At 40.9% G+C, this 12341-nt stretch overlaps 1 protein-coding gene across 1 annotated transcript in view; it reads left to right on the forward strand.

Annotated features, from left to right (window-relative positions):
* Positions 1–12341, forward strand: part of MAP1B (microtubule associated protein 1B) — a 74675-nt gene that overhangs the window by 56383 nt on the left and 5951 nt on the right. The window contains exon 5 of the mRNA XM_030005523.2: positions 3980–10592. Coding sequence (XP_029861383.1) covers positions 3980–10592 — 6613 coding nt within the window. The remainder of the gene's footprint in view (positions 1–3979; positions 10593–12341) is intronic.

Genomic DNA, 12341 nt, shown 5'->3' on the forward strand with positions numbered 1-12341 from the left:
TAAGTAATAGGTGACATTAAATAAGACAGAGGCTGTCTGTTGGAAGAGCTGTAGTTTTTTGCACCACCTACCTGCTTGGCTTCTTTATAGTAGTGTTTAAAATCTAGCCAGTGAAATCTATAAATCTTGTGATTTTTACATACCAAAAAGATAAGTAAGAAGTATACCGGTACTTAATGCCATTTGTTTCATGACTTGTTATTTTGCTGTCTTGCTTAATGTACTGTGTCTGAAAGCTCCCATAGGCCAGGAACCCATAGTAAACAAGCTGTCACACTTAATTTGGCTGCTGTGTAAAGTATATATTTAAATAAACTATATGGCTGCATCCCTAGGAATTTAGTTTCCAAAATTAATTAGGAGCATGTCAGTGGAGTGAGATCTGAAACTTCAGCACTGAAAAAGCAAAGTTTGCATGAGCTCCAGCGTGATCTTATTGTGTCCCTTTGATCCTATTCTCAAAGCCTCTTTGTTCAGCATATGGTTGTAGGGCTGGGGAAAGAGCTGGATTCCTGCTCTCTGAAACATACATGATGCCTAAAACTCACTGGCAGTTCACAGAGTTACTTTTTTATGAAATTGCATACCCAAGCTCCTTGTACCTCTGGCTAATTAGCGACACAAAATTACTTTATGACTACATGCAAAACTAGGGCAAATCCTACCATTACTGTTAGGAAGTGAAATTGTTGGCTGGAAAGCGGAGGGGTGGTGTTTGGCCAGGAGTTACAGTCGCCAAGGGATTGCCACAGTGGTGGGTGTGCAGGGCATGGTCCTGTGGGCTATGAGCAAGGCTCACTTGGCTCGTATCTGCGGCTGGCAGCAGGCTCACCAGCCAGCCAGTACGGCTCTTTGACAGTCTTGGCTTCCAGCTTATTTCTTCTGGAGCCTTGGGCTCTCACTGCTTCTACAAGATTTCACAAAAGCAAAGAAAGATTGCATTTGCCATACTGCAGTCTGTGTATGCGACATTTTTTAAAGGTCCCATTACTGGGAAATTTTTAGGTGGGCTACAAATTGGAAAAAAGTTTAGAAAAAAGGGCTAGAAAAAAGTGGTTAGTGGTTTTCTAAGCTGTGATCCGAAGAAAGAATTCCTGTTCTGTCCTGACCCTGGTGGACTTGGCAGTGTGAGGTTTATAGTTGGACTCAATGATCTTCAGGGTCTTTTGCAACCTAAGTGATTCTATGATTCTATAAGCATGTAAGGTTTGATGAGTACTGTGTAGAGTTGGTGTTTCTCTGCCCATTTTTACTTCAGTGGACCAAACCTGAACTATGGACAAGGAATGTGCTTACAAATAAAGAAATATCTTTTGGGGGGATACTCTTACAAAGTCTAATTCAGAAATCCATCTCTAGCATGCAGAACTCCCTGCAGGCAATGCCTAGAAGTGGTGTTTTCAACCTCTCCTGTGCCAGAAGATTGAAGATGTCCCATTCCATGGCCTCTGCAGCAACAGCTAGCAGAGGAAAACCTTTCTTTTTACCTTTGTGGTCCAGCATAGGAAACAATCTTCTGCTTTCTCTGAGCAGCAAGCTTGCTGTTTGCCTTCACTAGCTCTGACACCTTTAAAACTCTAGGATTCCTCAACAGATTTCTCTCAGTACTTGAAAAGATGATCAGCTTCACAGATACATTTCTGTGCTCCCAGAGTGACTGAATCCAGAGAAGAGAAGGAGCAGTTACATCTCTGTGTTATCAAATAGAGTAAGCAGTGGAACTCTCAATATCTTTGGTGTCACCATTTGAAATGCAAATACATTGAGGCCTTTTCAGGGGCATTCCTGAACTTGCTATTGCTAAGAGATATGAGCTATGTCTGGAATGATTTTTCTCCAACTTTTCATTGGCCTGCGCTACCAGTGGCTTAACACTGTCTGCATTATGTGTGCCAACTTTTAGGAGCAAAGTCAGTCAGAATTTAGGAGTATGAAACAGAAATCCAGATATGGTATAATATAAACTGGAGAGGACTAATCCCAAACCTTGTTCCAGTATATTCATTAGCCCAGTGTATTACCGTATGATTTTTTAATCTAGCCAGAAAATTGGCCCTACAAGCAAGTAGTCTGTAGTCAAGTTATCTCCTTATGTGTGCAACAGACTTGGTTTTATTCATCCAGAGGAAGTGATCTTTTACTACTTTTGTCTCTTCCTAATAATGTATTTTCAACCCTGATCAGAGACACAGCATAAGGAGTACACTTGAGATCCTAAATCCATTTCAGAGCTGTGGTCTGTGCTGCCCTTCTTTTCTAATTTCTGTAATAAACAACAGGAATGGTTCTCCTGTTTTCCTTATCTTTCATCCTTTTCTGCCTTTTCTCCTTTTATTTTGTTTTGCTTTGTTTTTGACTTTGCTCCTTTTCAGACAAAGCCATATCTGACATATGGGTGAGATTTATTTATAGACCTGTCAAATGGTTTGGATACTAAGTAAGGCTGACAAAGAAAGATAGAAAATACTTATTTTCTGTTTTATGTAGGTATTGGTTGGATTATTTTTCTTTGGATGACAGCCACTGTATCTTTGTTGAGTTTTATTTTTGGTAAATGCTGAAAATAAATTATGTAACACAAAGAAAGGAAGGGAGACAAACACACATGGAGGCCTAAAGAGCTCTAGTGCAATCAAACATCATTAATTTTTTATATATTCATTTATTCTGCTGATTCAGCTTGTGGTCCAAGACTTTAAAATTATTCAGCTGTAGCATAACCTATATCGTCTTTATGAAAACTGTTCTCACAGCTTGAACTGATAATTGAGTCTCTGCAAAGAAGGTTGTGGTGTTTTGCATGATGATGGTGTGCTGGTATATTTTGCACTGATATTTTATGTCTGAATTACTTCTTTAAAGAAGAAGTTTACATAATTTGGTGGTCTCTGTTAAAGAGCAAATAGAACAGAAATGGACTACATTAAACCTAACTGTCAGTAAAAAAAAAGTCAAATGAAAGTGTTTGTGGAACTGGAAGAAGGTATAAAATATGTCATACTTTTTCATGTTTGTTTGTCTACTGATCTGGGACCATCAAATACTGTATTTTCATTCAGACTGGAACAGAACAACAGGTCTTCATACTATGGCATAGAACTTGTTTTCTGTGCTTTTATTTCAGCAGCTGGTTTGGTATTAGCATGTTATCAAATACGGTCAAAATTAATGGAGTTATTGTAAATTTCAACTTTTGTGGCCTGTGAGTTTAATATCAAAATAAGGACAGGAGCATTTTTAACCCTAACTACTTTTTTTCTGGCTCTTTCTTTAGCCGTGTACCTTGTAGTCTCAAAATTACAAAATTTGTTGCTGTTTGCATTTCTGAAGCAGTAACTCATTTCTTAGTGTTCTGAAAAACTCCCCTGCAGTCAGTCGTGCTAATCTGGAAGCGGTGCTGGCTTTTCAGGAAGCAGCCTGCAGAAGGAACTGCAGTAATGATGGTGTGGTGGAATATATCCCATGAGAGAAGGGGTAAGGAAGGCGGCTGCCCCTGGGAGGATGCTGGCCTCCTCTGTGTTGCAGTCACTTTCTGCCGGTTAAGAGAATGTGCTTGTCCCTTGGATATTTGGCTGGTTCTTCTGGGTGGACTGGGGCAGCAGGGAGACTCAGGAGCCAATGGTAGACATAGTGGCAGCTCTGGCAGCATTAGCCTCATAGTCCTCATACCCTCTCAATATAAAAGCTTGTACCATCCTCCTATAAAGAGTGGAGGAGGGAAGGGGGAACCTTGGAGTACTGTCATCCTTTGGGCAATGGGGACCAGGAATAAGGTCCTTCTTTGTATTTAAAAAAATACAGTAGTAAACTAATTGTGGTAACAGGTTCCTTTAGCTTCTAGGATGGGTACTGACCAGTGCAGAAGCAAATGGAAAAGGTATTATCTATATCTGATCAGGAAATACTATATTCTGACAGTAATTGTCATTAAAAAATGAATTTACATGCATCTTCTTATGTTTTTATTTTACAACCCTAGATTGGTGAATTATTGAGCACCACACACCCTGCCAACAAAGCCAGCCTAACTCTTTTCTGCCCTGAGGAAGGGGACTGGAAAAATTCCAACCTTGACAGACACAACCTTCAAGACTTTATTAACATTAAACTCAACTCAGCTTCCATATTGCCCGAAATGGAAGGACTCTCTGAATTCACAGAGTATCTGTCAGAATCAGTAGAAGTGCCATCACCTTTTGACATTTTGGAACCTCCAACCTCAGGAGGCTTCTTGAAACTCTCCAAACCCTGCTGTTATATTTTCCCAGGGGGAAGAGGGGACTCTGCATTGTTTGCAGTGAATGGATTCAACATGCTTATCAATGGAGGATCTGAAAGAAAATCTTGCTTTTGGAAACTTATCCGGCATTTGGACAGGGTAGATTCCATTCTGCTCACTCACATTGGAGATGACAACCTGCCAGGAATTAATAGCATGCTTCAGCGAAAGATAGCTGAACTAGAAGAGGAACAGTCCCAAGGGTCTACTACCAACAGTGACTGGATGAAAAATCTGATCTCACCTGATTTAGGAGTTGTATTCCTTAATGTACCTGAGAACCTGAAGAACCTGGATCCTAACTTTAGAGTGAAAAGGAGTGTAGAAGAAGCTTGTTTTACTCTCCAGTATTTAAATAAATTGTCTATGAAACCAGAACCTCTTTTCAGAAACATGGGAAATACCATTGACCCCATCATTTTATTTCAGAAAATGGGAGTTGGCAAACTTGAGATGTATGTGCTTAATCCCGTCAAAAATAGCAAAGAGATGCAATACTTTATGCAGCAGTGGAGTGGTACTAACAAAGATAAAGCTGAATTCCTGCTACCAAATGGCCAAGAACTAGACATTCCGTTATCCTACTTCACCTCTGTCTCATCCCTGATTGTGTGGCACCCAGCTAATCCTGCAGAAAAAATAGTCCGAGTTCTGTTCCCTGGAAACAGCACCCAATATAGTATTCTAGAAGGACTAGAAAAACTCAAACACTTAGACTTCCTTAAACAACCAATGGTTACACAAAAAGACCTAACTGGGAACATTGCTAGTCCAGCTGTGAAACAAGCAAAGTTGAAACAACGAACAGACAGCAAGGAGAGTCTCAAGCCTGCTGGAAAGACACCACCAAGCAAGCCAGTCAGAAAAGAGTCTAAAGAAGAAACACCAGAGCCTGCAAGGCCTACTCTGGCACCAGAAAAGCCTCAGAAGTTGGAAAGCAAAGAAAAAGTTCCAGTTAAAAAAGAGAAACCAGCAAAAGTGGAGACCAAACCTATAGTGGCGGAAAAGGACATAACAAGTAAAGAAGAACAATTAGTAAAATCTGAAACTTCTGAAAAACAAACTACAGATGTAAAACCAAAAGTGTCAAAGGAGAAGCCAGTGAAAAAGGAAGTCAAAGCAAAACCTGAAGAAAAGAAAGAGGAAAAAGAAAAACCAAAGAAAGAGGTTTCTAAAAAAGAGGAGAAAACACCCGTCAAAAAAGAGGAAAAACCCAAAAAAGAAGAGATCAAGAAAGAAGTTAAAAAAGAGGTGAAAAAGGAAGAGAAGAAGGAAACTAAGAAGGAAGTAAAGAAAGAAGCTCCACCAAAGGAAGCTAAAAAAGAAGGTAAAAAAGAAGAGAAGAAGGAAATTAAGAAGGAAGAAAAAGAAGCCAAAAAGGACATCAAAAAGGTTCCTAAGGAAACAAAGAAGACAGCTGCTCCTTCAACTGAAGCCAAAAAGCCAGCAGCAAAGCCTAAACCACAAAAGAAGGAGGAACCTGCTAAAAAAGAAGCAGTACCTGCTGGAAAGCCAAAGGAAAAAGGAAAAGTTAAGACTGTGAAGAAGGAGATCAAAGTCAGTGGAGCACAAGCTGCCCTTGCAGCAGTTGGAGTTGCTGCCACAACTGTAGCAGCTGTAGCAGCTGCAGAAATTACAGCTAGTGGAAAGGAACTTGAAGCAGAGAGATCCCTTATGTCTTCACCAGAGGATTTAACAAAGGATTTTGAGGAATTAAAAGCTGAAGAAGTAGAAACAATAAAAGAAACAAAACCTCAAGTTGCACTTATAGAGGATGAACTGAAACTCACTGGCACAGTACAAAAAGAGGCCTTTGAAGTACAAAAAGAAAAATTAGATAATGAAGGACCTGCTGAGTCCTCTGATGAAGGCATAACTACCACAGAGGCTGAGGGTGAGTGTGAACAGACACCCGAAGAATTGGAACCTGTAGAAAAGCACAGGGTTGATGACAATGAAAAGTTTGAAGATGAGGGAACTGGCTTGGAAGAATCATCCGAAGCAGGAGATTATGAGGAAAAGGCAGAGACAGAAGAAGCTGAAGAACGAGGTGAAGATGAAGAAGAAAAGACACCATTGGACACCACAAAACCATATATGGAGGAAGCAAGAAAAATTGAAGAGAGCTCAGAAGAAATAATGGCTGAAGCAGATGCTAACGTTAAAGATGAAAAGTATATTGAAAAGGCAGATTATGAGGCATCAGATGAACGGGCTGAAGAAGACAGGGAAGAAGCAATAGAAAAGGCAGAAACTGAAGAGACTGAAGAAGATGAGGAAGACAAAGCAGAAGACATCAGAGGTGAAGAGGAAACTGAAAAAATAGAAGCTGAAGAAGACTATGTGATGGCTGTGGTAGACAAAGCTGCAGAAGCTGGTGAAGTTGAAGATAAATATGGCCTACTCATAATTACACCAACAAAACGCTCAGAGCCTCAGTCTCCAGCACTTGAGCCAGCCTCTTCTATCCATGATGAGACATTACCTGGTGGTTCAGAAAGTGAAGCCACTGTTTCTGATGAAGAAAATAGAGAAGATCAACCTGAGGAATTCACTGCTACTTCAGGTTACACACAGTCTACCATTGAAATATCTAGTGAACCAACTCCAATGGATGAAATGTCGACACCCCGTGATGTCATGAGTGATGAAACTAACAATGAGGAAAGTGATTCACCCTCTCAGGAGTATGTGAACATTACCAAGTATGAGACATCACTGTACGCTCAAGAGTTTGGCAGGCCTAAACTTTCTCCACTTCCAGATGCTTTTAATGGATTATCTGAAGGATCCAAAACAGAGGCCACAGAAGGTAAAGACTATAATGCCTCAGCTTCCACCATCTCACCACCTTCTTCATTAGAGGAAGACAGATTCTGCAGATCTGCATTCCAAGATGTATATCGGCAAAAAGAAAGTGAAATCCAAGGCACTGCCAAATTAGAAATCAAAGAACCCTACCAAGAAGATGTTGGTGGAAAACGTAGTCCAGCCAAGAGTCCAGCTGACAGTTTGTCTCCTCCATCTCCTGTTGCCAAAACACCACTGAGTGAACGTAGTGTGAACTTTTCGCTCACTCCCAATGAGATCAAGGTCTCATCTGAGCCTGTCCCCATTGCTACATTGCCTGATGTACATCAAGAAGTTGCAGAAGAGCACTGTGCAAGCCCTGAAGATAAAACGTTAGAAGTAGCATCTCCCTCACAGTCTGCTGCTGGTAGTGCTGGCCACACACCTTATTATCAGTCTCCCACTGACGAAAAGTCCAGTCAGCTTCCCTCTGAAACCAGTGAAAAGTCAACAGAAGCTCCTGTTAGCTTTGAATTCAGTGAAGTCAAAGATGAGTCTGCAAAACCCAGAATAAGCCCTATGGATGAGCCTGTGCCAGATTCAGAATCTCCTATTGAAAAGGTTCTCTCACCTCTGCGGAGTCCACCACTGATAGGTTCAGAGACTGCTTATGATACATTTTTGAGTGCTGATTTAAAGTCTCCAACCAGAGATGATGGAAGTCCTTCTGAGGAGAAACCTGAAATAGAAAAATCACCTGTTCAGATGAGCCCAGCTTCTGAAGCAAGCTCTGTGGGCCTTTTCCAAGAAAAACAAGATGAAAAAAGTATGGAGTTTATGGTAATTAAGGAAGGCTTCAGCCTAGAAAGGAAAATGGAGGATACAGAACCCAGCAGCTCCCAGTCTTCCCTGGTCTTGGATGAGCGGAAGTTAGCAGGTGATCTCTCACCTACTCAAATAGATATCGGTCAGTTTGGTTCTTTAAAAGAAGATACCAAAATGTCAATTTCTGAAGGCACTGTTTCTGACAAGTCTGCAACTCCTGTTGATGAGGTTGTAGCAGAAGACACCTATTCCCATATAGAAGGAGTAGCTTCTGTCTCTACAGCATCTGTTGCTACTAGTTCATTTCCAGAACCAACTACTGATGATGTATCTCCTTCTTTGCATGCTGAGGTTGGATCTCCCCACTCTACCGAAGTTGATGATTCCCTTTCAGTGTCAGTTGTACAAACACCAACAACTTTTCAGGAAACAGAAATGTCTCCATCTAAGGAAGAGTGCCCAAGGCCAATGTCAATTTCTCCACCAGATTTCTCACCTAAGACCGCAAAATCAAGAACACCAGTGCATGATCACAGATCTCCTGAGCAGTCAACTATGTCAGTAGAATTTGGTCAGGAGTCCCCTGAGCAGTCTTTAGCAATGGACTTTAGTAGGCAATCTCCAGAATATCCTACTATAGGCACCAGTATACACCATATATCTGAAAATGGACCAACAGAAGTAGATTATAGCCCTTCAGATATACAGGAGCCTACTTTTGCACAGAAGATTTCCCCTGTGGAGCAGTCATCTTACTCTCAGGAGAAAGATATTTCAGAAATTATTTCAGTTTCTCAAATTGAAGCTTCATCCTCAACTTCATCAGCTCATACACCTTCCCAGGTAACTTCACCACTGCCAGAGGAAACTTTTTCAGGTGCTGTTCCACCCAGAGATATGTCACTACATTCTTCTTTTACCTCAGAAAAAGCGCAGAGCCTAGGAGAAAAGCTGTCACCAAAGTCTGACCTATCTCCATTAACTCCAAGGGAATCTTCTCCTCTGTACTCCCCTAGTTTTCCAGATTCACCTCCTGCAATCACAGAAGCGGTGTCAGCTAGTCACACACCTTCATTGTCACTGCAGGTGTCCTCTGTCAAAGCATTCAGTTACCAGGAACCCCTAACAAAGCACAGTCCAGAACCATTACTTAGCCCAGAAAAAGAAGATTCAGAGAAAAGCAGCAGGTCCCCAGAAGAACTTAGTTATTCTTATGAGGCCACAGAGAAAACTACTAGGTCACCAGAGGATATTAGCTACTCCTATGAGGCAGTTGGAAGATCTACTATATCACCTCAGGCCACAGATTATTCCTATGAGACAACCAGGAAAACTACTAGGTCACCTGAGGCCACAGATTATTCCTATGAGATAATTGCAAAAAATAAGAGGTCATGTGAGGCCACAGATTATTCTTATGAGGTGGCAGGCAAAACCACCAGGTCACCAGGGGCCATGGATTATTCCTATGAGATGACTGGGAAAACCACCAGGTCACCTGGGTACAAAGATTATTCCTATGAGATGACTGGGAAAACAACCAAATCACCTGAGGCCACAGATTATTCCTATGAGACAATTGGGAAAACTACCAAATCACCTGAGGCCACAGATTATTCCTATGAGAGAATTGGGAAAGCTACCAGATCACCCGATACTATGGATTACTCCTATGAGACAACAGGGAAAATGACTAAGTCACCAGAAGCCACTAGCTACTGCTATGAGACGACTGGGAGAAGCACCAGGTCACCAGAGGCCATGGCTTACTCCTATGAGACAACTGGGAAAGCCTCCAGTTCACCTGAAGCCACAGGTTACTCATTTGAGACAACTGGGAGAGCCACTAGGTCACCTGAAGCTACCAGCTATTCCTATGAAGCAAGTGCACATTTCACTCCAGGAAAATCGTTAGCAGAGTCCCGTCAAGATGTTGACTTATGCCTTGTGTCCTCTTGCGAATATAAACATCCCAAAACTGAACTTTCACCCTCATTTATCAACCCGAACCCCCTTGAGTGGTTTGCAAGTGAAGAACAGTCTCAAGATCAAGAGAAGCCATTAACACTATCTGGGGGAGCTCAGCCACCTTCTGGGGGAAAGCAGCAAGGGCGGCAGTGTGATGAAACCCCACCCACGTCCGTGAGCGAGTCTGCCCCATCTCAGACCGATTCAGATGTTCCCCCGGAGACTGAGGAATGTCCTTCCATCACTGCAGATGCTAACATTGACTCAGAAGATGAGTCAGAAACCATTCCGACGGACAAGACAATTACGTACAAACACATTGACCCGCCACCTGTCCCGATGCAGGATCGCAGCCCTTCTCCTAGGCACCCTGATGTTTCCATGGTTGACCCAGAGTCTCTGCCTGTTGATCAGAATTTAGGTAAACCTTTGAAGAAGGACCTCAAAGAAAAGACAAAGACAAAAAAGCAGGGTACTAAAACCAAGTCGTCTTCTCCTGTTAAAAAAAGTGATGGTAAATCAAAACAAGTGGCTTCACCAAAGCCAGCTATAAAAGAATCTTTAGACAAAACTTCCAAAACAGCTTCTCCAAAAAAGAAGGAGTCTGTGGAGAAGGCAACCAAAAATATCTCTAACCCAGAAGTAAAGTCTCGAGTGGAAGAGAAAGATAAGGACACCAAGAATGCAGCAAATACAACAACATCCAAGTCAGCAAAGACTGCAACCACAGGTAAAGACAGAGAGCAGTTCCCTAGTGTTAAGATTTTCTTAGTTTTTACAGTGAAGTTAGTTTGCCTTTATATCAGCTAAGCATGTGGTTTGCAGCAAACCCCCAAAGAAAGTCCAGGTTTTAAATATAAATCCAGTGTGTAAAGGCCATATTTAAATACATGAATTTTACTAATTTAACTTGTGTAATCTGAGAAACTTGATGTGTCGAGTACATAAAATATAAAGAACTTAATATTAGCTGTCTAAACTGTTAACCAACTAATAGCATTAAAAGTACCACTTTTATAGGTGAAGTGAAATCAGTAGCGAAGTGAACCACTTTATTCATTGTAAGATACAAGTATGAACAATTCCCTTAACATAAATTAATGCTATTTAATATTGTGGGAGGCAAAGGTACTATCAGCCATTGGATGCTTTGCTGGATTAATTTTAAAAGGTGTATTTTAAAAAATTATAAGCATAGTAAGAGAACTTTCAGTGAACTAAGCATGTACATCACGTAATCCGGTTAAAGTCTTATGCCATCAGTGATGACTAAACATACAGAAAGTTAATGTCATTTTGCATAAATGTTATGTATTCTAAGTAGTAATAAAATATGAATTAGATTACTGAAGGAGGCTTTGTGCTAATCTGTTGTTTCTGGCAGATCTTGTTCAGAGGATGTTTGGGGGGATACTTTGATTTTGCTATTGTCAGGACTGGTGTTCTGTTGAAAGCTTTTTTACAAGGAGCAGATTTAGGATTCAGTACAAATAAACCAGCATTCAACTGTCTTTAGCTTCCCCATTTTAAGTGGTCCACTGTTCCTTTCTTACACCATCATTTGCATGCCTCTGTTGGTAAATGCATTTCAAAGCAGCAGTATAGTTCCTCATGCTGAACATTTCTCCAGCACTTTAGCTCTATGTGAGGTTCTTCTTCCTTAAAACATACTTCTCAGGTACACGCTAGAGCAGAAGACAAAGCACTCTTTGATAATGACATTTAAGTGTAAAATGTAACATCTAATATTTTATCCAGTGTTGGTATCCACAATTCAGAAAGATATATCACAGATTTTTTATGATAAAAGATAATAAAAGATTTTGTAACATAACCAATAGTAAGAACTTTCTAATTCAGGAAATCTTATCATATCATGATGCTTATTTGGCATATTGCCCTGTGGTGAACGGCAGGACATGCTAGACAACTGTAATAGACTTTGCTGGCCTTACAGTATGTGACCTTAAATACAGCGTATTGCTCAGATAGTAGTTTACCAAGCTTCATCCTCTGTAACAACATGAGAAGGCTAACAGAACATAAATGGTGATCATCTGGATAAAATTACTGGTTGAATCCTGATCTTCAGTTCATACCATGATCCACTGCGTAGCAAAAGCTGCTTTTTTGGGGGTTAGTATTTTTAATGTGAGTTTAAACTTTCAAGTTCCTTTTGACTGAAGCTCTTCTTTGAACAATTACTATACTATGTGCAGCAGCAAAAACATGCTTCCCCCTACTTTTTGCCATAAGTGGCTACTTTGTGTATGCAAATAAGGATCCAGCAGGCAAACAAACACTTGTTCTCAGTTGCCTGAAGTAATTGCTTTACAAGTTTCTCTGTCCTCCCAAGTTCCTCTTTGACCCTCTTTCTGCTCACGTGTAGTACTTTCCTGATGCACCTGTAAGGCAGGCTGAGTATATCAACAGCTACCATGTCTTACTATGTACTGATAACCTGAATCTCAGGACTGCT

This window comes from Aquila chrysaetos, chromosome Z, assembly GCF_900496995.4.
Source record: "Aquila chrysaetos chrysaetos chromosome Z, bAquChr1.4, whole genome shotgun sequence".
Taxonomy (NCBI): domain Eukaryota; kingdom Metazoa; phylum Chordata; class Aves; order Accipitriformes; family Accipitridae; genus Aquila; species Aquila chrysaetos.